The sequence below is a fragment of the Ailuropoda melanoleuca genome, chromosome 17 (assembly GCF_002007445.2).
Source record: "Ailuropoda melanoleuca isolate Jingjing chromosome 17, ASM200744v2, whole genome shotgun sequence".
Classification (NCBI taxonomy): domain Eukaryota; kingdom Metazoa; phylum Chordata; class Mammalia; order Carnivora; family Ursidae; genus Ailuropoda; species Ailuropoda melanoleuca.
The window spans coordinates 4623817-4648977 of NC_048234.1; the positions used below are offsets into that span (position 1 = coordinate 4623817).

The 25161-nt window shown below is 42.7% G+C and overlaps 1 protein-coding gene across 1 annotated transcript; it reads right to left on the minus strand.

Annotated features, from left to right (window-relative positions):
- LOC100482687 (myosin-2-like) lies at nucleotides 1–24630 on the minus strand. Its single transcript, XM_034647012.1, is given in 39 exon segments — nucleotides 1–279; nucleotides 2530–2625; nucleotides 2745–2849; nucleotides 2933–3103; nucleotides 3194–3319; nucleotides 3857–4060; nucleotides 4148–4456; nucleotides 4624–4748; nucleotides 4849–5014; nucleotides 5092–5275; nucleotides 5985–6181; nucleotides 6322–6440; nucleotides 7329–7455; nucleotides 8581–8970; nucleotides 9056–9146; nucleotides 9231–9376; nucleotides 9459–9635; nucleotides 9749–9991; nucleotides 11751–12006; nucleotides 13381–13517; nucleotides 13605–13728; nucleotides 14806–14923; nucleotides 15020–15107; nucleotides 15942–16015; nucleotides 16651–16960; nucleotides 17060–17230; nucleotides 18353–18502; nucleotides 18591–18709; nucleotides 19067–19205; nucleotides 19712–19815; nucleotides 20448–20546; nucleotides 20662–20725; nucleotides 21125–21217; nucleotides 21302–21416; nucleotides 21500–21527; nucleotides 22614–22770; nucleotides 24192–24335; nucleotides 24426–24545; nucleotides 24547–24630. Coding segments are annotated over 39 exon segments (5823 nt in total). The 3' UTR covers nucleotides 1–126.
- Nucleotides 24631–25161: the final 531 nt, after the last annotated feature.

A 25161-nucleotide genomic window follows, 5' to 3' on the forward strand; every position in this document is an offset into this window, starting at 1 on the left:
GCAAAATACCCTATGCTCTTTATTTCCTTTGCAATAGGGTAGAGTGGACAATGATTACAGAGGGAAATGACCAAAGGTTTCACATTTTGTGCCTCTCTTCAGTCATTCCATAGCATCCGGACATGATCACTCTTCACTTATGATTTTCGTGTGAACCTCTCGGCTCTTCACCCGCAGCTTGTTGACCTGGGACTCGGCAATGTCAGCCCGTTCCTCGGCCTCCTCCAGCTCGTGCTGGAGCTTGCGGAATTTGGATAGATTTGTGTTGGATTGTTCCTCCTGGGAGTAAAAATGGAATTGTAAGGAACCCATACTGTCCATCTTTCTAGACTCTGTGGGCTTAAGGGAAGAGAGGACTTGGTATCTGTGGAGAACTTAAAATACTCAGCAGGGAACATTGTTGCCTTATCACCTCCTGGGTTTTGGTTATCCCTGAAGTGAACATCATGATTTATTTGGGGCTTAGTGTCCCATAAATAATTCCATACATATTTTTGCAATGAAAGCCTATTAAAAGTATGCACTGCAAGTAAAGCAAGAAAAAAATATAAGAGCAGAGAAGGCAAGGGTACAGGGCACCTGGACGACTCAGTTGGTTAAGTGTCTGCCTTTGGCTCAGGTCATGATCCCGGGGTCGTGAGATCGAGTCCCACATTGGGCTCCCTGCTCAGTGGGGAGTCTGCTTCTCCCTCTACCCTTCCCGCCCTGCTTGTGATCTCTGTCTCACACTCTCTCAAATAAATAAATAAAATCTTTTCTTAAAAAAGGCAAGGGTACTGAAATCTGTCTTCTTGTTAATGCTTGCTATAAGATGACTAGGCTTGAGGTAGATGTTTTACATCATATTAAGGATAAATTTCTTAAAGGTCTCTTTAAATGGAAATAAATGTTGAATTTTATATATCATATTGGAACATTTCAAAACAATGATTTTTTTCCTGTTTTGGATGTAATGATTCTACTGACAAATTTGCTCATATTAAGTAATCCTTACATTGAAGGAGTTAACCTGTTTAATCACTGATGGACAGTCCCCTTAATAAAGTAAGGATTTCAGCGACTTAGTTATTTATCTTTGCTGAAATTACACTCATGAGTAAAACTGCCTTTAGTTCCATCCTTCCCCCAACACCCCCCCCCTTCTCTCTTGGACACGTTTTGGTATGAGGGTTACATGAGCTTCTTAAAATGATTTGGAAAGCTTTCCATCTTTTCCCATGCTCTGGAATGGCTTACATAGCTCAGGGATTATCTGTTACTTGAAATTTTGAAAGACCTGTCTGGACCTAAATCCATTTTCAGAAGTAATTCTCAAATAAGTTATTCAGCCAACTTAGTAATTTATGACCTCCTTTAAAAAATCATCAATTTCTTCAAGATTTCAACTTTGGACAGATTTATATTAAAAAATAATTTTCTACTTTTATAGTCTTTCTTTCTTTCTTTCTTTCTTTCTCTTTCTTTTCTCTTCTTTTCTTTTCTTTTCTTTTCTTCTCTTTTCTTTTCTTTTCTTCTTTCCTCTTTCATCTCTATGCCCAATGTGGGGCTTGAACTCATGACCCTGAGATCAAGAGTCTCATCCTTGGGGCCCCTGGGTGGCTTAGTCTGTTAAGTGTCCAAATCTTGGTTTTGGCTGAGGTCATGATCTCAGGGTCATGGGATTGGGCTCCCATACTCAGCACAGAGTCCACTGGAGATTCTTTCCTTCTCCCTCTCCCTTTGCCTCTCCTCCTCCCCCTGCTTGCGCGCTCTCTCTCTCAAATAAATAAAATCTTAAAAAAAAAAAAAGTTGCATGCTTTTCTGACTGAGCCTGCCTGGCAACCCGTCTTTCTCATTTCTAATGTGGGCTTGTATTTTCTTTCTCTTTTTCCTTTATTAAGCTAGTTATAAGTGTATTTATTTTATTAACTCACCAGAAATTATCAGATATTACTAAAATTATCATATTAGAAAATAGTACACTCTAATTTATCAATTTCCACCTTCAACAGTACTTCTTTCATTATTTTAAATTTCTTTATCGGACTGTCAATTTTTTAAAAATTTTGATTCATAAGCTATGAATTTTCCTCCAGGGACAGCTTTGACTACATTCTTTAGGTTTGTAAAACTATCATCTTCCTTGAAATTTTATTTATAATAATTATTCAGTGTTTCTTTTTCTTTCCAATTTAACTCAAAAATTATTTAGGAAAGTTAGTTTTTTAACATATAAGCAGGTGGGAATTTATATTTTCTAAGCACTTTACAATTTTATCACACTATGGCTAGAGAATGTGGCCTTCATTATTTCTGCTTGAAATTTTTTGAGGTTCCTTTGTGGATTGAAAATTTACTTTTAAAATCAAGTGATTAATATTAAAAACAGTAAGCAATAAGTACAAAAATGTACAAATGTTTTTAAGAAGTACAGTCTTCTAAAAAGCAAATGGCTTATTTTCTACAAGGAGTGGTAAATCTAATTATTTGTTCATTAGCTTTTCTTAACGAGGGACTTCTCTCCTCCCTTCCATCTTAAGGATACTTACAGCCTCCTCAGCTTGTCTCTTGTAAGACTTCACTTTGGCCTGAAGTTTATCTACCAAATCCTGAAGTCTGAGAATATTTTTCCGATCTTCTTCCGTCTGAAAGATAATGAAAACCACAGGGATCTTACTTCAAAAGCGCTTGATGTTGTTTCATTGTATATGAGTGTTTTATGTATGTACAGGGAGCACTTAGTTGATAACAACCATTGCTGTACCTGGTAAGTGAGTTCCTTCACTCTTCTCTCGTGTTTGCGCAGACCTTTCACAGCTTCTGCACTACGCTTTTGCTCACCCTCAACCTCTCCTTCCAGCTCACGTACCTGCAAATAAGTAGGCTCTTAAGAACTTTGAACTAATAAGGCACTGGGAGGAAATAGAAGTAGACAGAGATTGAGAGACCCACCCTGGCCTCCAGTTTCTGGATCTGCTTCTTCCCGCCCTTCAGGGCCAGCTGCTCAGCCTCGTCCAGACGGTGCTGCAGGTCCTTCACCGTCTGCTCCATGTTCTTCTTCATGCGCTCCAGGTGGGCGCTGGTGTCCTGCTCCTTCTTCAGCTCCTCGGCCATCATGGCCGCCTGATGAGCAGTAAAACAAAACCCGTTGAGAGAGCTGAGCGAGCACATCAGGATTCAAATGTGGCCATTATGGCATTGCCCTCTGCTTACATCAGTGATGGCCTTCTTGGCCTTCTCTTCTGCGTTGCGGGCTTCCTGGATTATGTCCTCCATTTCTGCTTGCATTTGGGAAATGTCTGTCTCCAGCTTCTTCTTGGTATTGATCAGGCTGGTATTCTGTTTAAAAATAAGTTACAATTTTTTTTTATCTTATTACCAAAGTACTTAGTGGTAGCTATTTTTGAAAATAATTTCAGATAAAAATTTACAGGTCAGATGCCCTTCAGTTATTAGTTTGTTATATAGTACAATTAAATAAAATAGAAATGTTATAGAATATTGAGCATTTCAAGTACATAGTCCATAATTAGACCAAATAGCTCTATAATTTTGTAACTGCCATTTACCAGTGAGACCATTCACAGGGACAAAATTATAATAGATGTCCAAACATACCATTTCTCCAAAATAAAAATGCCAATATGGATAACAAGTGTCAATAAAGATACAAACACAGGAGAATATGGGCAACTTTAGAATATTTTAGGAAGTGAATCAATTCATAATTTATGTAAAATAAAACAAAGATTTCTCAATAATACAGTGAAAACTTGGTAGAAGTATAAAACCTGGCTGTTATATAAAACATTTAAGCTTTATATGGTTTGGGAAACATAAGCATAATTGAAGGAAGTTCTCTGTGCCAAACCCCACCTGGGTGTGGAGAAGCTGGACGCGCTCACTGGCATCCAGAAGCTCCTGTTCTGCTATTTTCCTGCTCCTCTCTGTCTGCTCCAGAGTGGCCCGCAGCTCCTCGATCTCGGCCTGCAGCAGGTTGGCTCTGCGCTCCACCATGGCAAGCTGTTCCTTCAGGTCCTCCTGGCCACGGAGGGCATCATCCAGGTGGATCTGGGTGTCCTGTGGAATGAACGATCATGAAGACACCTCTTTCTCAGGGCTGCAGTCATCCCAACCACCTTGGGGCTGTCTTTTGAACCCGCTTACTTTGAGGATGGCTTGGGTGTTCCTGTAGTTCTTCAGGGCCTCTGCAGCCATGCGGTTGGCGTGGTTCAGCTGGATTTCCATCTCATTGAGGTCTCCCTCCATCTTCTTCTTGAGCCTGATGGCATCATTCCTGCTCCTGATCTCAGCATCCAGCATGGTCTGCATCGACTCCACGACCCTGACGTGGTTTCTCTTCAGCTGGTCAATTTCCTCATCCTTCTCAGCAATTTTCCTGTCGACCTCAGACTTGACTTGGTTCAACTCCAGCTGGATGCGCAGGATCTTTCCCTCTTCATGTTCAAGAGATGCCTTTAATGACAGCAAGGGGTGACATTAGCAGGGAATGGAAGCATTTGGAAGTTTTTCTGCATACCTTTCCTTTCATTAATTTTGTGCTTTTTTTTTATTTGATCTATATGGACGGGCCAAAGTCTTTTCTGACCTGATGTGTTCATAAGGCACAATTGGACCTATACCTCTGCCTCCTCTAACGCGGCCTGAAGTTCACACTTCTCTTGTTCCACTTGTTTCTTTATCTTCTCCAGTTCATGGATACGCTTCCCTCCTTCTGCAATCTGTTCCGTGAGGTCAGAAATCTCCTCTGTTGTTTGGGTAAAAGACAGATAGAGATTTGATCAGACAGAGGACCTAAGGGAACGGTTCCCAAGGCGTGAGTATTATTGAAAGTGGAAGGGACTCACGCTGCAAGTTTTTGTTCTCTCGTTTCAAAGTTTCCAGCTGATCCAAGGATTCCTCATAGGCGTTCTTCATCTTGAACAGCTCAGTGCTAAGAGAACGGGCCTCCTTCTGGGAGGCCTCGAGCTCAGCGTGGGTTTCCTCATACTTCTGTTTCCACTCTGCCAGGATCTGAAAGACCGAGAGGAGTTACCCGCTGTAAAGCATGGAGGAAAACAGCGGAGAGCAGAGGCTGCCGCACAAGTCACCTTGTCGAAGTTCCTCTGCTTCTTGTCCAGGGCGGCGCAGGCCGCGTTGGTTCTCTCCACGTCCAGCATGAGGTCCTCCACCTCATTCTGGAGCCGCTGCTTCGTCTTTTCTAGAGAAGCGCATTTGGCGTTCACGGCCTCCACGTGCTCCTCGGCCGCCTGCAGCCGCTGGGCCAGCTTCTTCCTTGAAGATTACATATGTTCATAGAGAGGAGTGAACCAGAACAAGAATTAGGAGCTATTGCCATGCTGAGAAGTATTGGTAACTTCATATTAAAAATATCCAGTCATTCATTCAACAGATACTGATGAGCTCCTTTTATGAACCAGAGACTAGATACACAGCAGTGAGCAAGGCAGAAAAAGGGCCTGGACTCATAAAGCTTCCAAATGAGGACAAGAGAGAAACACTAGGCGGGTGAGAAAATGCATAATAACATATTGCAAATGTAAATGCAATGAAGAAAAGTAAAATAGAGTAAGGGGTGGGCAGCTATTCTAGATATTCAGGGAAGGCCCCTCTGAGGAGGTAGCATTTGAGTCAAGATCTAAAAAGTGAGACTGAGCTGGAGGGAGACCTCGGGGAGAGTATTCCAGACGGAGGGACCAGCAAGTGCAGAGCCTTGAAGCAGCAACAAGCTTGGTGTGCTTGACGAACAGCAATAAGGCCTAGCTATCTGGATAATTATTTGTTACTCATTTCCTTAAGTAGATTTTAGCATAGGAGGGCAGGTATCATGTTTGTTTTACTCATGCCTTATTCTCAGGGCCTGATAGTGCCTGGCCAAGAGGAGCTAATTAATGAACGTTTGTGGGCTAATTCGCTGAAGGTGGTATCCTTCTGATTCAACGTGCAAAGTTTTCTGCACATTCTCTCATATCTGCACACGTACTTGGCCTCCTCCAGCTCCTCCGTGCGCTGGATGGCGTCTGTCTCGTATTTGGTCCTCCACTGGGCCACCTCCGTGTTGGCCTTGGACAGCGCCCTCTGCAGCTCGGCCTTGGACTCCTGCTCCTCCTCATACTGTTCCCGCAGCAGGTCACAGTCGTGGCGGGAGGACTGCAGGGCGTGGGCCAGGGCGTTCTTGGCCTGTGGAGATAGTTACGCCTTCATTTCACTGGATATATTTAATTACTGAGTTTCAGAACCCTTTGAAAGTTGGTGTAAATGGACTCCAGTTAGGGTTAGGTCATACAAAAGACAGTGAGTGTGACAATGTTATCATTTACCTTTATCTCTTCTTCCAGCTGCCTCTTTAATTCCTCAATCTGTTGTGTAAATGCTAGTTTGCCTCGTGATAGCTGAGACACCAGAGCTTCTTTCTCATCTAGCTGTCGTGAAAATTCACCTGATGGATGAAAGAAATGTCACCATTTTTAAAAGTGAACAAACAATTTTGCAAGCCCATAGTAGAAATAAATTTAAACTCTTAACTCTCCCCCACTGAGTGCTCAAAAGATTGAATTCTCTGTTGCCATCTTCATTCCTAATGTCAAATTTCTGATTTTTGTGGAGAAACTTACATATGAATCTGAATGAATACTGACGGCTGAAATCCTTTTTGTTCTCTCTATTAACTGATTCTTTCTGTGTGTATGATAGTGCGCAAAAACTGGTCCTGGGAGCCAAGATACCGAATTCGACATCGGTCTTTTGAGTTCATCAGTCTTTTGAGAGACAGGGTTATCCATCCCCCTTTCAGGAATTTGGTTCAGTTTGAAGTACAGAGACAGAAGCTTGGTCTGCGGGGCGCCTGGGTGGCACAGAGGTTAAGCGTCTGCCTTCGGCTCAGGGCGTGATCCCGGCGTTGTGTGATCAAGCCCCACATCAGGCTCCTCTGCTATGAGCCTGCTTCTTCCTCTCCCACTCCCCCTGCTTGTGTTCCCTCTCTCGCTGGCTGTCTCTATGTCTGTCAAATAAATAAATAAAATCTTAAAAAAAAAAGAAGCTTGGTCTGCAACAGGAGTCCCAGACCCAGGCTAGAGTGACTCCTAACCCCAAGCATCCCCTCAGGGTGGCCAACTACTCCAGGCTTTTCTGGAGCAGACCTAGATCCAGTCCTATGGAAGTCTTTATCTCCAACTCTGTCCCCAAGTGACCTTGCAAGTAAATTGAAAGTCTGAGCTGTTCAGTAAATCACACATGTTCTCCACTGTTAATTAGGCTCTCACATTACCAAATCAGTTGTTTTCGACCACATCATCTCCCTTCTTAGTGCCCAGAAGATGAGAGTTACCAGATTCAGTTTGCAAGCGTCCTCTCTGGGTGGTCAGTTCATTGATCATCCGCTGCTGTTCCTCCTCCTTTGATTTCAGCTCACTCACTTGGTCCTCCAGGGTGCGGCACATTTTCTCTAGATTTCCCTGTGTGATAAAAAATGAAGGAAACAAAGATATTTTAATAGAATTTTAAAAATAAATAAATAAATAATTAATAAACGCTTTTGGCATGAAATCGAATTCTTTTATATGTAATTGTGATACATAAAAATTTTTTTCTTTATATTTTGATTGCTATCCTCAGTTGAAAATGCATGTTGGGATCTTTATTTTTTTTATTTTTTTATTTTTTTTTTTTTTAAAGATTTTTTTTATTTATTCGACAGAGATAGAGACAGCCAGTGAGAGAGGGAACACAAACAGGGGGAGTGGGAGAGAAAGAAGCAGGCTCATAGCAGAGGAGCCTGANAATAATTAATAAACGCTTTTGGCATGAAATCGAATTCTTTTATATGTAATTGTGATACATAAAAATTTTTTTCTTTATATTTTGATTGCTATCCTCAGTTGAAAATGCATGTTGGGATCTTTAAAGAGCTAATTGTGAAGTTCCATGCCCTATTAATACAAAAAAAAAAATTAAAGACTATGGTCTAAAATTTAAGATTTTGTAAGAATTGTATGGTGTATTTTTCTAAAAACATGTGTGTAAACACTTGATTGCCTTTCTGTACAATGAAGTTTGGCTTATCGGATAATTGAGAATATTGGAGACCTAGTTCTCCATCTGGAGCCTGAGAGGATGCAGGTGACCTTTGTTCAAAAGCTGGTCCTGGGGTGCTTGGGTGGCTCAGTCCGTTAAGCGTCTGCCTTAGGCTCAGGTCACGACCTCAGGGTCCTGGAATTGAGCCCCGCTTTGGGCTATCTGCTTAGCAGGAAGTCTGCTTCTCCCTGTCGCTCTCCCTCTGAACTTTCTCTCTCTCTCAAATAAATAAAGTCTTAAAAAAAACCCAAACAAACAACCAAACAAAACGAAAAGCTGATCCTGTCATTTGTTCATGGTGTGATGGGGCCAGTGCGCTTAACTTCTTTGAATTTCAGTTTCTTCATATGTTAAGTGGAAATAATACAAATGTTAGTATCTTTTTGCTTATCTCCTAGATTACTGTAAAAAAAAAATGACGTAATGTGTGTAAAGTACCCTGTGCAAGCTATGATGTATACAGGAAGGATCATTGTCACTAATAACAATTTTCCAGGCTCTAGTACCTTAGCTTTAGAGACTGTTTCTACATTACTGGTGAGATCATCGATCTCCATCTTCATCTCGCTCTTCTCCTTCTCCAGCTTCTGCTTGACCCTCTGCAGGTTGTCTAACTGCTCCCCGAGCTCGGCCACGCTGTCCGCGTGCTTCTTGCGAAGAGCGGCCGCCGTGGCTTCGTGCTGCAGGGTGGCCTCCTCCAGGTCCCGGCGCATTTTCTGGAACTCGGCCTCGCGCTTCTTGTTCATCTCGATCTGGGCAGAAGTGGCCCCGCCGGCTTCCTCCAGGCGCTCGCTGATCTCCTCCAGTTCCCGGGAGAGGTCAGAGCGCTGCTTCTCTGCTTTGGCCCGGGAGGCCCGCTCTGCCTCGATTTCCTCCTCCAGCTCCTCGATGCGGGCCTGGGAGTGGTGAAAAGCACATACTTAGCTTCTCTGTGTCATAAGTATGCCTCTCTAAGCCAGACTCATAGAAATCTGAACTTACTTGCAGCTCTTTGATCTTCTTCTGCAGCTGAATGCCAAGGGCCTGCTCGTCTTCAATCTTGCTTTGCAGATTACTCATTTCAAACTCTTTCCTTTTTGGAAAGTAGCAACAAATAACAACTGAGTGTATATCCACCCATTGAAAGCAAGGTCATAAGCATTTCTTTCACACTTACTTTTTGAGCTTTTCATCAAGTTGTTGTTTTTCATTCTCAATGTCCATTATGGATTCTTGGGCCAACTTGAGGTCACCTTCAAGTTTCCTCTTAGCCCTTTCTAGGTCCATGCGAAGTTTCTTTTCTTGCTCCAAGGACCCTTCAAGCTAAATATAAATAATGTTTAGTCTCAAGGAATGCCTAGCTTCCTTTTGAAGAAAATCATTTCTTTGACAATCCTGGACTTACATCATCCACTTGCTGCTCTAGCTTGATTTTGGCCTTGGTCAGGGTGTTGACTTTGTCCTCTTCTGCCTGCAGGTCATCCAAGGTCTGCTGGTGGGCCTCTTGGAGGGCCTTTTTCTCCTTGGTCAGCTTTGCAATGGTTTCGTCCAGACCTGCCATCTCTTCCGTGAGGTTTTTCACCTTAGGAAGGAAAAATACTTTGCATTACGTGTTTTATTTTGGTGGATTCAGTTTTATGTTTGTACTCCATAATGATAACAAAAATATCACTTTTTCCTGTATATGTTTCATACCTTGTTCTCTGTGGCATGCTTCTCCTTTTCAACCTTGGCCAGGGTCAGCTCAAGGTCGTCAATGTCTTTCTTGAGCTCTGAACACTCATCCTCCAGTTTCCTCTTCTTGGCCGTCAGCTCAGCATTGATCTCCTCCTCATCCTCTGCTCTCTCAGTCACCTCCTTGATCTTGGCCTCCAGCTGGATTTTGGTTTTGATCAGCTGGTCACATCTTTCCTCTGCATCAGCCAAGCCTTCAGCTTCCTTAAGTTGGAAACAAAATCAAAATTGGAAAGAAAGAATGAAATATTTCACAGTGATAACAATGGCAATCTCTGATGTTGGTTCTTTGGATTTAGATTTTATGAACCACCTCCTGTGTTCATACACTGTGGGAAAACCAAATGTCCTGTTCCTTCAGAATAGTATATTCTCTAGTAGATTAGAAAGCCTATACCCAAAAGCTATCATGAATTCAGAAAGCAGTTTGTGATGGAAGAGATCAGAGAAGTTCTATTAGAGGTGGTTTCCTGAGTAAAGTGACATTTGAACTACACCTTGAGAGGTGGACAGGATTTCATTTTGTAGAAATCAAATCATTGGGGGACGGAGCAGGAGGAGAGAAGGCATTCCAGTGGGGGAATCAGGGGGAAGATGCTAATGAACCGCTTCCCTTTGTAGTACTGGAGGATGACCGTGGTGATGATGTTGTTTGACGTTCAAGTTGAGGCATAAAGTAATCAAGAAATTCCTAGCAGGGGCGCCTGGGTGGCACAGCGGTTAAGCGTCTGCCTTCGGCTCAGGGCGTGATCCCGGCGTTATGGGATCGAGCCCCACATCAGGCTCCTCCGCTATGAGCCTGCTTCTTCCTCTCCCACTCCCCCTGCTTGTGTTCCCTCTCTCACTGGCTGTCTCTATCTCTGTCGAATAAATAAATAAAATCTTTAAAAAAAAAAAAAAAAAAGAAATTCCTAGCAACCTGCTATGTTTCCAATTAAGAGGGTTGGGAGTGGACAGGATATGAGCGAGAAACTGTTAAATATATTCATCAGTGAGCCTCCATACCAGCCTTTGACTACATAAAAAAGTAAAATGTGCTATGTGTACTCATGTAGCGGATATAGCGGTGTAGGACAGATTCTAAGTAGTTTTCTAGGGACAACAGAAGAGCATTCTGGATAGATTTGAAGGGGCTGGGTCAGAAAAACAGCTCTTTTTCCTTCTATAATCTAGAAGAAAGAGTTATTACACTGCCCAGACTTGACAGAAGAAACTAATTTTAATCAACAGGAGAAATATATGATTTTGTGGTGAGTAGATGATACCAGACCAATTCAGTTCACTCCGGATGAAGGATGGTCTTATAAATTACATTTCAGAGTTGATGGAGGCAGTTCTCAAACGACTGGTGCAGGAGTGAGCAGCAAGCGGGCTGGATGGAGGGGGGAACTGGGGGCAGGCAGATCATTTGGGGTGCCGAGGCAGTGGTCCAGATGTCATGTGATGGGGCACTGACTGTGCACATGGATTGGAAAGAGTGAATCTGAATTTTGGAGGTCAGTGACAAACAACAATTCTGTAAAATGTGATGGAGAACATTGACATCTGTCAGCTGTACATATCGTGATTTAAAACTCCTGGACATCGAGAAGTTTAAGGAAGGTTCAAAGATTAAAAAAAAAAATCAATCTCTGCATGCTGTCCTCCCCTTAAGATTTCTTTTGGGGTAGTTTTATGTGAAAATCACTTTCAAGGACTGACTTCAAAGGGAAAAGAAGCCATAAGTCCTGTAGTTCAATGAAATAGTGGAAAATGGGTGATAGTGGTCGGTTCCACCTTATTGCCCCAGTCCTAGTTTGGACTATGAAGGGATATACGGACTGTACTAGAACCATCAGAGTGCTTTGACCTTCTCCCTCCAGTGAGTGTCCCTACGCTGACTACCCAGCTCCCTGCTGCTATTGGCCAGAGTTCTACCACTTGCGTCCCGATGAACAGCACCCACTGTGACACCATCACTTACAGCCTGAACTTGGAGCTGCAGGTCATTTTTCTCTTTTAAGAGAGTGACCATTTTTTCCTCCAGTTCCTTCCTTTTCGCCTCTGACTTGGCGAGCTCATCTTTGGTTTTCTGAAACTCTTCCTTCATGGTGGCCATCTCCTTCTCGGTCTCTGCGCTCTTGAGGAGCGGCTTGATCCTGAAGAAGAGTTTCATCCAGGGCCAGTGCTTGACGTTCATGAAGGCGCGGATGTTGTACTGGATGCAGAAGACGGACTCCCTGAAATTGAATTGATGCCAATTTGATATCGTGTGGATGAAGAAATGAGATGAACTTGGCAGTGAGAGCTGGAGATTCTGCCCCCATCGTGTGCCTCGCCTACCCTCCAAAGCACAGATGGAAGAAATTCTATTTTGGGATGATGGTCAAGGACTCATTAATCACTCATTTCTCTACATCAGAGCCTCTCAAACTTCTGGTGTGCATAAGAATCATGAAGGACTTGTTGAAATGCTAGTTCCTGAACCTTATCCCCAGAGATTCCGTCAGGATATCTGAGATGCAGTCTAAAGTGTGCATTTGTAACAAGTTTGCAAGAGACGCTGATGATGTAGGTCTAAGGACCACCCTTTGAGAGCTACTGCTGTACATCAGTGCTTCTCAAGCTTTCCTTCTGGAACACTGCCCAGAGCAGTGGTGAAAATCACCTTCAAGACCCCTGAGGGATGAGGGCATGGAACAAATGGACTCATTAAAAACAGAATTTCTGTGAAAATCTCTGGTTTTACATTTCATGTGTTATGTGAATTTTGCATTCTACTCTGTAATATTATCACATTTAAAAATCTAATTTATTTAAAAAATTAATTACCCTCCTGTATAGGCAATTAACTGCCCAAATATGTATATAATGGGTTATGACCAAACTTACTATTTTTAATAAAATAGAATAAATAGGAAATATTAACATAACTATAGGTGATAGAAATAATATTTGTTTGATGTAAATTACACATATATTTACACACACGTATGAATGCATATATGCCTATATAAAATGCATTTCTATCTGTGGGTCCTGTTCACATGCATTCTGCAGTTTGAGACGCCTGGATCTTTAGACTTAGAACTCTGTCCCTGCATCAGATCAGATTACCAGAAAGCCACGTACCTTGGTGACATTGTATTAACTTACTGAAACAAATCTTTCACAGATAAATGCCCTTAATATTTTAAAATCACTATAGTTTGATGATAGAAATGATCAGATGAAAGAAGTTGTTTCAGCATCTTGTATAAAATCACGTTTGAAAATGCTGTTGGCTATTCAGTTCAATGTATCTAATTTAATGATCTACCCACTAAATTCACACTGTATATTTTTATACTGGTGTATTTCCTTTTGTTAGGTAAGAACTGCCCACGTTTTATGCTCTCTCGCTCTCTCTCTCTTTAACCTGAACACTCAGAATATGTTTCATGGTGATGATCCCTACCTTCAGTTTCCTGGTATACGTATACCCCCACTTCAGTATAGGACTCTTTATTCATTCTTGCTTATGTTTGTGGCCTTATCGCATCTGGGTCTTAAACCAACTTAAATGTGCTTCTGAAGCAGAAAGATAGGAATAAATAAACAATTTATGTTTATACCTTCTCTCCACCATCCTCTGGTACTCCACTCTCGCCAAGTACCCTCTGCACCTGGCCTGGGTTCTGGTAATCAGCTGGGCCAGCTTTTCATCTCGCATCTCCTCTAGGAGCCCCAGAAGACCAGCTTTGAAAAAGACCTGTGCATGGGAGGAGTTGCAGATCAGACACTGTACATAACTTCATAGGGAGATGGATAGCATCAGGTAGGCTTCAGAGACCATTACCTTGGTGTGACCAAATTTATACTGGGTGTGGTCAATGTCGATGGATGCAAGGAGCTTCTCAGAAGCCTTCTTGCTGTCAATGAACTGTCCTTCGGGGATAGCACTTGCATTTAATACCTTGTATCTGTTTAAGTAAATATAGTTTTTTTTTAAAGTTGGTTTATGATGACACTAATAGCAGATAAATATTAAATGATCTATTTAGAAAATCAGAGCTTTAAAGAAAAGTATCCTTCTTTGTTCACAGGAAGGACTTTGTATACATTGGATGGTAAGGCTAGCATCAACAGTTTTCATTCCATTCCACCCTCCTGCACAGTTGCAGACTTTCTGCTTCATCAGACCTTGCTCTCAGGAAGGGATCCTGTGATCTTGTTCACGTTAAGATGTAGACGACCAATAAAGTGTAACATGTTTTCCTGGCTAGATTCATGTGCTTTTTATGATCCTGAGTCCCAGAAAGCAAGTTTTTAGTGAGGAATCTGGTAGGAAGGTCCATTTCAGATAGGAGGAACTGTCCTGATAACCTAGACTCACATGTAATGGTGCTGTGGGTTTTGCGCGTTGGAGATCTCTGCTGACCCCACTAGACCGAGCCTTGGGAGAGGCTAGTTCCCTGGAGCTGCCATCAGCTCCTTGTCCCTTTGCCTTCTATTTGATTCCCAAGATGGACTTATCTAGGGAGGAGAAAGAGTTGCTGAGGAGCTGGTATTGGGACGTGGTTCTGGAAACTCTGGGAAACCAGTGTGTGAGGGAGAAAGAAAGAGAAAGAAAGTGAAAGAAAATGACTCACTGGGAGCTCTGTACCTGCCTGGGTGAGTTCCTAACTCAGCCACCGACACCCATGTGACTTTGGGCAGGCAGATTAATCTCTTGAGCCTCAGTTTATTCATTTATAAGAGGAGGTGTTGATATTACTTACATATTACACATGGAAAAATGGTAGTTCTCCTAATTACTGAAGTTAATGTGTATTTTTATGGGCTAAGCCAGGAGCTCAGTAAAGCCCACGAAAAGTCTGGAGTGCAAAATAGGTGGTATTATCTATATTTTAAAGGTGGTTTTGAGGCTTATGATTTTTCACTCTTTTTTGGTGGCAAATTAAACATGAATGGAGGCATATTTTTCACTAAATTGTTTTGCTTGCAGTAAATACATTTATACTAAACTTTAAGATGCACCATAATTCAGAGAGTCTGACCTCTGTTTGAAGTCTGCATAAAGGATCCTGCTTGGGAACCCCTTCCTGCAGATGCGGATCCCTTCCAGCACCCCGTTACACCGCAGCTGGTGCAGGACAAGTTCATGCTCCATGGCCCCTAAAAGTATACGTGTGGATTACACTGAAGAGTTGTTGTTGTTTTTAAGAGAGATATGGCAGTCATGCTTTGTGCCTTTGCTCTAGAGCTTCTTACCGGGAGTTTTTGTTTCATTGGGGATGATACAGCGCACAAAATGAGGGTGGGTACTCCTGAGGTTGGTCATCAGTTTGTTCAGATTCTCCTGTAAAGTCAGGGAAAAGGCCGTTATCTCCGACTTTAGCCATGGTTGTGGGCATTTGGTGATGTCTATAAACTCAATGTCTATGGCTGAGTTGAGTGACCGGTATGGACAATGTCCATGTAAGGCAATACCTTGCTATCCTTCTCTGGACATGCAGGTTTCTCATTACCTCTTTCTCCACTTGAGTTGGCAGGAGTTACACATGTGAAGCAGCCTCACACAGGTCCTCCTTCCTCCCTGGTCCACGGCCTCCCACATACACTCACAAGGCCATTGCCTTCCTATACTAGATGGCCACACTTTCTCCCGCCCAACTCCACGGTTCTCCAATGAGGACATGCAAGCCTGTACCACACTGGGGCTTCTCTCATAAATATAGCTCCCCTTTCCAACCCAATTAACTTTCAGGGCATAAATGTTATCTAAAGGGGAGCAATCCTACCAGTTATAATTGAGGACTGACTGGATTAAGGACAAGGATACCATATTAACCTCCTTATAGGCTAGCTGTTAGATTTTCATTAGCCTTACTGCTAATTTAGTTTCTCTGAGTACCGTGTCATTGCTTAGTTTCATGACTTGACTAGAGTATGAATGGTAGAATATTCAGTTTTATAAAATTTCCTGTAAAATATTTGGCATTATTTGTCTTGGCATGAAAAATGAGCTAATAATTTCTGAGTAATTTAAACGTCTTCTCTCCAAAGCTAGATTAACATAAACCATTAATCAATGTCGGTCTTTTTCTCAATGACTGTGGAAAGAACTCTGTGGTTTCAAAAACAAATTCCTAAAGTAAGGGTGGGGGAGTGTCAAAAACAGTTTTTTCCTTACTCTGAAAAGGGCAGACACTGTCTGGAAAGAAGAGCCCTTCTTCTTGCCACCTTTCTTGGCACCACCACTCGCCTCTGGAGAGCAAATAAGAAAAGGTGTCATTCAAGTATAGTTTTGAACTGACAGGGCTATTTCTTATTTATTGCCAATTTCTGCGCACGTCTGGCGGAACAGTTTTTGGACATACTGGCCTCTCTATTGGAGCCCGAATGCCTCTTAGCTGTCAACTAAGATTGTATCCACTTTTCCTTGATTTCTTTTCTCCATTAGAAGATGAGGTGAAGAGAATTCACTTCACCATATAAAGATGGATCCTTAATGTTAGGAATGTGAGGACACAATAACTCCAAAAATCATCAATAGAACCTAGTCTAGATAGGGAAAAGTTTGTCACTCCATTGCCTTAAATATCCCCCGATACTCAATATCCAGCAGATGTGGAGGAAGAAGTAGGAGAGAATCATAGAAGCTGAGGCTTTTCGTTGGTGAGATCGTAACAGTTCCTCTCTGACCCTTTGCAGTAAGGCAGTCCTCTGTCAGTGCTAGAGAGAGACCCAAATGTATAATTGCAATGTAGCCTAATTAGTCAAAATTTGGAAGAACGATGGATCTGGCCCTGCAATCCTTCTGGCAGGGTTATGAGATCAGCCTTGATCTAACAGCACTTTTTGTAATACCTAGAGAAAATGTTAGATTTTTTTAGCGTTACCTGATTCAGCAGTTTGAGCCCCAGAGAAGAGTTGAGCTAGAGTCTTCATCGCGGACTTCTGGTACAGCCCAACCACAGTGTCGTTCAGGGGGTCCTTGTTCTTGTCCAGCCAGCCACCAATGTTGTAGTCCACGGTGCCGGCGTAGTGGATCAGAGAGAAGTGAGCCTCGGCCTTGCCTTTGACCACCTTGGGCTTCTGGAAGTTGGCCGACTTTCCAAGATGCTGTTCATACAGCTTGTTCTTGAAGGAGGTGTCTGTGGCCTTGGGGAACATGCACTCCTCTTCCAGAATGGAGAAGATGCCCATGGGCTGGATGAAAGCAAAGCAAAATGCATACAGGGTAAATACGAGCTGCAGGATGAGCCAGAGTTTAGGAGAAGAGGTTACTGAGTGGACAGATCAGGAGACCTTCTCGATGAGCTCAATGCAGGCGGCCAGGTCCATCCCGAAGTCGATGAACGTCCACTCGATGCCCTCCTTCTTGTACTCCTCCTGCTCCAGCACGAACATGTGGTGGTTGAAGAACTGTTGCAGCTTCTCGTTGGTGAAGTTGATGCACAGCTGCTCGAAGCTGTTGAACTAAATAAATGCATGTGTTCACTTTTCTCGTGAGCAAGTTGAGCATTTGTAAATGTAGGACTTAATAATTTAAAAATGTATGTTGAGTAGCCTTTAGATTGCAGATACCAAAATCATGGTGCGGGGGTGGGGGGAGCACTATGAAATCTACTGGTTTCTTTGCTGCCATTTTGTTTCAGAACCCTAGATTGCATTAATGCGCTTTCCCTGCACTGGCTTAAGCTTACACAGGGATTTTTCTGAGTTCCTACTTCATCATTTCATGTTTATTCCATTATTGCCTCCATTTTCCATTGACTTAATTAAGAGCTAATGGGCAACCCATTAGGAGCTGTCTGGGAGGGGTCTCTGTAGTATGGAAATCACGAGGGTCAGCTTTGCAAGTGGACGCTAATTGCCACTTGCTCTTCTTCAGTGTGAAATGAAAACCAAATTAAGATACCAAATAACATATACAGTGTGATAACACACTTGTGTTAAAAAAACAAACTACGAAACGTTAACATTAGCTTGATATAAGTAGTGGAATTAATGGGGAACCCTTTCCCTCGATTTTGCGTATTTTCTGCAATGTCCAAGTTTTGCTTTTATAATGAGAAAGAATAAGATAAACTTCTTAAAAACTGTAAGCGGGAAAACTATATTTCATCAAATAGGGATTTTTATCTTATGATACCCCATTAATGAGAATAAATGCTGACTTTATGAGTTACTAACCTTTTCTCTGCTCTTCTTGTCTAAGTGTTTTTGAATGACTTCCCCACCATATATTCAGAACATGTGATATGTTTCACGTGATTACTTTGATATTTTTATGTTAACTTCATTTGGCACTGCGGGAGTTTTAGAGCTCCCCTCCTCCACCACTCCCCAACCCTAAGCTAGCTCCTAGCTCCTTTTGGGTCCCATAGCAAGTCAGAGTGGTCATCAAGTGCATGATTTCTCATAGAACGGGGACTGCCACTGCGATAAATGCTTAGTGGTTACCCCATCATCCTCTTTTAAGTTTCAGCATAACTTTTTGGGTGTAGCGAGAGAAGGTTATAATATTCGCAGATTTTTTTTATTGATATTTCCATTGCCTTACTGTAAAATCCCTTTACCAATCAGCTACCAACTCACATCAAAGATCTCAAAGCCGGCGATGTCCAAGACCCCGATGAAGTACTGTCTGGGCTGCTTGGTGTCCAGCTGCTGGTTGATGCGGGCGACCATCCACAGGAACATCTTCTCGTAGATGGCCTTGGCCAGAGCGCCCACCGCGTTGTACACCTTGAAAAACAAAAATATATCTCTTGAGGTTATCAGAGGACTGTAAAAATGCTTGACTCCTGCTGGTGAATTTGAATTATGCACCTACCTGCTCTACAGTCTGGCCTTTGGTGACGAACTCGTTGCCGACCTTGACCCTCGGGTAGCAGAGGGCTTTGAGCAGGTCAGCAGAGTTCAGACTCTGGAGATAGGCCGCCTTGTCAGCAACTGAAAGGAAGAAAGGATGAAACAATGTTATTATGGCCCAGAGCAACCCATTTTCTAAAAAAAAAAAAAATTATTTTTTTAACCTACAGACATTTTGTGTGGTGTTTTCAGAATATCTCTTTGAATATTCTTCCCCATTTTTTCCCCACTAAGTTCAAGACCTTCATTGTGGGTAGTGTGCCCTAAAGAACTTCATAGATGACAGGAAACATCTATCTAACATGATGCTTTATCTGGGTATACTTTAAAACTCAGTTCTTAAAAATGACTTTGTCCTCCTAGAAAAACTCAAGGGTAACAAGTTAAGAATGTGACTTTCAAACAAACAAAAAATCAGGGGGATGACTTAGTTGGTACCTTCGGTGCCATCGGGCTCGGCCTGCTCCTCCCGCTGCTTCTGCTTGAACTTCATGTTCCCATAATGCATCACGGCCCCTGTGAGCTTGTAGATGGAGACTTTCTCTTCATTAGTGAAGCCCAAAATATCAATAGCACTCTGCCAATATAACCAAGAGGATAACTGTTACATTATGATCCACACACTTACCATTCATCGTTCACATTCCGATTCCTGACATGTTGGTCAAACTGAGGAAACTATCGTTGCTGATGGGGGTGCAAGGAACCCTTTAGAAGCTAGCACTGAGCATTAGAATTACAGGTGCAGATGACCGAAGATTGAAAAAGTAAACTTAAGATAGAGAACAAGATAGTAAACTTAAGGAACTTGTTATTTTGAGAAGTGGTATGGATCCCATTCAGGTATATTACAAAAAAAGTGGTTCAGATAAATTCAGAAGTGATAGACCTTTAAAAGACTGTTCAGGGAAAGTCAAGCGTTGTAGGGCACATCGTCATCTTTTTTTGGCTGACTCTAGGTGGCACACCCGTGCTCGTCTTTGAACTCTCTTTTGCTATTTCTACTAGAAACTGAATATTTATCTGGAGGGACCATTGCTCTAACCCAGCATCATCATTCTGAGTTTCTCGTGTTGCACTTACATCTGTGGCCATCAGTTCTTCTTGATCGTCAATGCTAGCCACGCTGATCTCCCCTTGACTGACAAATGGGTAGTCATATGGGTTGGTGGTGATCAGAAGCATTTCTAAGTACATGGAACAGAGGAAAGGTAAGCAGAATTATCCCCTTCATTAAAACAAGGGCTGTCTAGACAATTTCTAAGACACTCTATGAAGCCAAAGAAGATGATCACATACTGGGACAAGTTACATCTACAAGAATGATCAGTACGGTGCTGACTCTTTAAAATCCAGAATTGGAAACTGCCTAAATATCCTTAAAAAGGTATGGCTAAATAAATTATGCTTATCTCTAGAATATAACACAATGCAACCATTAGAAATAATAATGTGGACCTACAGTTGGTGACATGGACAAAACCGTGATACATTATTGCTCAATGAAAAAAGTACATCACAGAAGAACATTGAAGTAGGATTCCAGTTATCGTACGTATGGGTATCTATATGTACAGAAAACGAGTAGAATGATATTCACCCAAGTGTTCACAGTGGTTATTTCATAGCGATCGGATTTGAAGGTGTTATCTTCAGTTTTCGTTTTTCATTTCTATCATCAGCACACGAAAACTTACAAAGCTACTTTCGAAATCAAGTTGATAAACCTGACAAAATTCAGTCATGGAATACTAGGCTGGACCATGCACGGAGAGTTGCTGGTGCCATCATTCTGGAAAGGGATTCTGACATTTCTTACCAATTAGTTCTGGTTTCTTGTTCGATGTGATCTGATAAAAAATATGATAGCTCCTTTCAGCCTTAAGCTGGAAAGTAACTCTGGACTTCTCTAGCAGATCTGGAAGGAAATAACAGAGCAATGCAAAAATTCACTTGGGATGCGCATTTTATGTTGGGTTGATTTTACAGGTTAAGGAAACAGAAATGACTGTAAATGAGATCCAAGCACTCACATGTTTCAATATCAGCAGAAGCCAGCTTCCCTGTGGTGCCAAAGTGGATTCTGATGAATTTACCCTTGAAAAGAAAACTAATATTACTACTTTGTTTTCAAATCCTATCAAATCTTTGAGAAACTCAAAATACTTGGACTGCTAATGAGTTGATATTAAATCAATCCAGAGACTATTTGTATGAGGCAGAAAAGGTGTATCTCCTATTTTTTTAGGTAGGAGAATTTTATCTTTGATTTCCATATTACAAAGAATTATAGGTAATGACAGATGAGAAAGAACTCAGATATAGGGTCACATATCTTTTTAGATGGGACTCGGATCCATGCTATTACATGCTCAGAGGGAAAGGGGAGAGCCTGATGCAGTGTGATGTGAACGAAAAAGATTCAGAGAATGTATTCACAAACATGCCATACACCCTGACCAGCGAACAGCATCGATACTAGTATCTGCGACTTACAAAGCGAGACGAGTTGTCATTCCTCACGGTCTTGGCGTTGCCAAAGGCCTCCAGTAGGGGGTTGGCGCTGATGATTTGATCTTCAAGGGTCCCCTGCAAAGGCAAGAGCGGTCCTCACCTCTGGGGCTCCAGACTTCCTGAGAGCCCTGAGAGTCTTGAGTCTGGCCCCAGACCCACCTGTATTTTGCCAGAAGTAACTTCCTCCTTCTTCTTGTCCCCACTGACTGCAATTGTTGCAAAGTACTGGATGACACGCTTGGTGTTCACAGTCTTCCCCGCACCAGATTCTCCGCTGTCAAATAAAAACTTAGTGAGATGAGGTTCCAAACGTGGCAACTATCGCAGCCATGAGAAGAAAGCATAGAATTTACTTACGTGATCAGGATTGACTGATTCTCTCGGTCTACAAAAGAGGAATCATAAACATTTAATACTGGGTTTTTTTTTCTTTTTGTATACTTGTGAACAGTAAGTAAAGTTAAATGGAATAAAAGTATTTTTCAGACTGGTCTTCACAGTCTCTAGGGCTTCACGGGCCCTAGGCCTCCAGTCTTTTCCATTGCCCCTTCCATGGACCCCAGGACCTCCCCACACCCTACCCCTGACTTCAGCACATGTGCATCCATTGAAACAACACTGCAACAAAGCACTGGACCTTTTCTTTGTAATTCTCTGCCACTAAGAACATATCAAAAGTGGACTTGAACCTTTGGTCGGGTTTAGGTGACAACTCCAGTAGTGAATATTTATTGTAGGTACAAGAAGTCATGAAAAATAGGCATTTTAGCATGTGGGATGGGGTAAATATAGTACAGGTGGTGGCTTTGAAAGTCATCAAGGCTTTAGTCATAGTTCTGGAGAAACGTTCGTTTTACTGTTTTACTTTCTCTGAAGACGAGTTCTCTAAGTCCTTTCTCCAACTAGCTAAGATTGGGCTGTCTGAGGCACTATTCTAGGGAGAAGATTCATGGCATAGCTGTTTTAATACCAAATACACCTTAAAACCTGGAGCACGTCCAGGTTGGCTCAGGGCAAAGGCAATAGCCTTTATGCTGTCCCTGCATAGAGAGGACATTCGTTGGTCACAGTTTCTGATATTGAGGATGAGGTCACAGGGGCAGATTTTACTCTTCTGGTTTTTGGCGCTTGGCAAAGGAAGCACACTTTGTATGTGTGTCAGTGTGTGTGCATACATGTGAACAATGTTTATTATATTTTTGCTGAAGCTTTTTTAGTGTCTGAGTCATTCAAAAGTAAATTCTTTAACTATACCGCCAACCCCTGTCGACTTTTAAAAGTTGAAGAGACCATGAGCAATTGCGTGAGGGTAGGGATTGCAAGTCATCTCTCACGCCCCCTCTTTCCTGGACTGCCTCCCTCACCAATACACCGGCCTAACCGGAGGGCTCAAAGAGCGAGCTGAGATAGTTAGGGTCTCTTTCTCCTATGGTTCCGAAAAGATTACACACACGCAAAGCACTTAACTCACCCGTCAGCATGAACTGGTAGGCGTTGTCGGAGATGGAGAAGATGTGGGGCGGGGCCTCCTGGCGCTTCTTGCCTCGGTAGGCCGTCACCACCTCAGGCTTGTACACCGGCAGCCACTTGTAGGGGTTCACGGTGACGCAGAACAGGCCTGAGTAGGTCTGTGCAAGGGAATAAGAAAGAGCTTTTCCTGTTAGGTGTGAAATTCACTTGTTAAATGAATTCTGACTCAAAAGAGCACATTTACATTTCTTGAAGGCATCGGCAGGAAAATTAGTCGGAACTTTCAACAACGAAATAGCAAAATCCTTGAGGGAAGGGCTCACAGTTTCGACTTTTTATTGTTCCTCCTGGGACTTATCACAATGATTTTCACATAGTAGGAGTTCCACAGATGTGTGTGGTTTTTTTTTCATGTGTAGTGGGAGATATTTTTACTGTGTTTTAGGAGATATGCGTGTATTTCCTTTGCAGCATTAAGATCGTTGAAATGCGTGAAAACAGAAGTTTGGACACAACCGAAGTGCCCAACAATATGGAGGTGGTTAGGTGAACTGTGGTAAAGCTTCAGACAGTATGATGCAGGCACGTAATACGGTAAACCTAAAAGGATCCAGCAATCCTGGGGCAACATTTGCAAGACACTATTAAGCTATAAAGACACAGAACACAAAATGATGTAAATACGTTATGATTAAACAGGGAGCGTTTCAAAATCTTAAATGACTGGTGTAAAACAGGCACCGACCCGTCAGAATGGATGCTGGCCCTAATCGCTGGGGACACTTGTGTGGGTGTTGTCCACCTGAGGATCAGCACTGGCTGAACGACACAAAAATGTCAATGTGACATAATAAGTTCAATTCTAAGATGTTCGCCGGGTGTGTATTATGTGCCAGACCCCTGCAGGGCATCTGGAATGAAGTGTGAATGAGATGTGTTCCTTGGGGAGCTCCCGTCTACAGTCTACGCAGGGGGCAGACGTGTGAATGGATGGTGGTGGACAACCAAGGGCAGTGCCAGGGCAGAGATCGTAGCACAGGGCATCCGCTCTGCCTGGGGAACATGGGAGGTTTCCTTGAGAAGATGGCACGCGTGTAGAGGGGACCGTAACACACAGATACAAATTGCTGTCATTTTGGGAGACTGAGAAGGAGAGAAATTTGGTCTTTAAAACAGTATTTTTATGTGTTAAAGTGTAAGTGTATCATTTCCCTCTGAATGATTTTACAACTGGAATGGGGGGGTGGGTAGAAATGTGGGCACATGGCTGAGATATAAACAGTAGCTGCTCCAGTGTTTGTTCAGGGAACATGTGGCAAACCCAGTCCACGTGGACAATGGCCTTGTCTGGCTTTGGATGGGAAGACAAAGGGTTGTGCCATTCCAACAGCAATAGTGAACCTTGTAACTCATTAACTAACTGATGTACTAACTGGTTAACTTGTGTGCTGACTAGTTACACTTCTGGTAAAAGCAAAATGGGTCATTGCTTTTGACCCATTTATATACAGTGGAAGCAACGGGCTGGCAGGTCCAAGGTGTTGGCCATAAAGACCACTTGGGCAGGGGAGGCACTCACGTAGATCATCCAGGCTGCATAACGCTCTTTGAGGTTGTACAGCACCGCGGGCTCATGCAGATGGGTCATCATGGCCATATCCTCGATCTTGTCATACTTGGGAGGGTTCATGGGGAAGACTTGGTCATCTTTCACTGTCAGAGTCTGCAAACAGGGAAGATAACGGTTCATGTCAACTGAGCGATGAAACACAAGAATTGATAAAACGTGGCCAGCTCCAGGGGCTCCACTCACCGCTCCAGCTTCGGTCTTCACCGTCACTTTCCCTCCTTCTCTGCTCTGGATGGTCCCTTTCACAAAGGATTCTTTGGGCTCCGCCACAAAGACAGATGTCTTGGCGTCAAAGGGCCTGTTCCTGGGCCTCAATGCGCTCCTTTTCAGACTTCCGGAGGTACGGAGCTGCCTCCCCGAAAACGGCCATTTCCTGATCTGAACTCATGGCTGCTGAACGTAGAGGTCCTAAAGGAGATGAAGCATTTCACATTAGAGATCCTGGGCTGTCGTGTGTATCAGTAACTCTCTCTATATTGGCGGTGATAGTTCATGGAAAATCCAGTATTTGGAAATTTCACCAGGTAGGCCTCCTGTGCAGCATGCTGTAATTACTGAAACAGACATAATCCCAAGGTCTCTAATGCATTGAGGGTGACTGTGTAGCCAGCCTACTCTGGACTAGGCATGCACTATTTTCTTTCAACCCCCAAGACTAGCATTCTAATCAGGTAGCTGGGCGTAGTCTCTGCATGCCGAGGAGCTGGTGACCCGTGAGCTTTTCGAGCCACAGTGCCCCCTTATAGAAGAGGGATTAAAATATCTGCCTTTCTTAATTCACAGTCTGTGAGATACTGGACAGATACTTTGCGAACAAAGTTACACGATGACTGAGAAAGCAGTTTGGAATAGTACAGGCTCCCATCTCGATGGAAAATGCCATTTATTGTAATGGAAGAAATTTCCATTTCTTGTCATA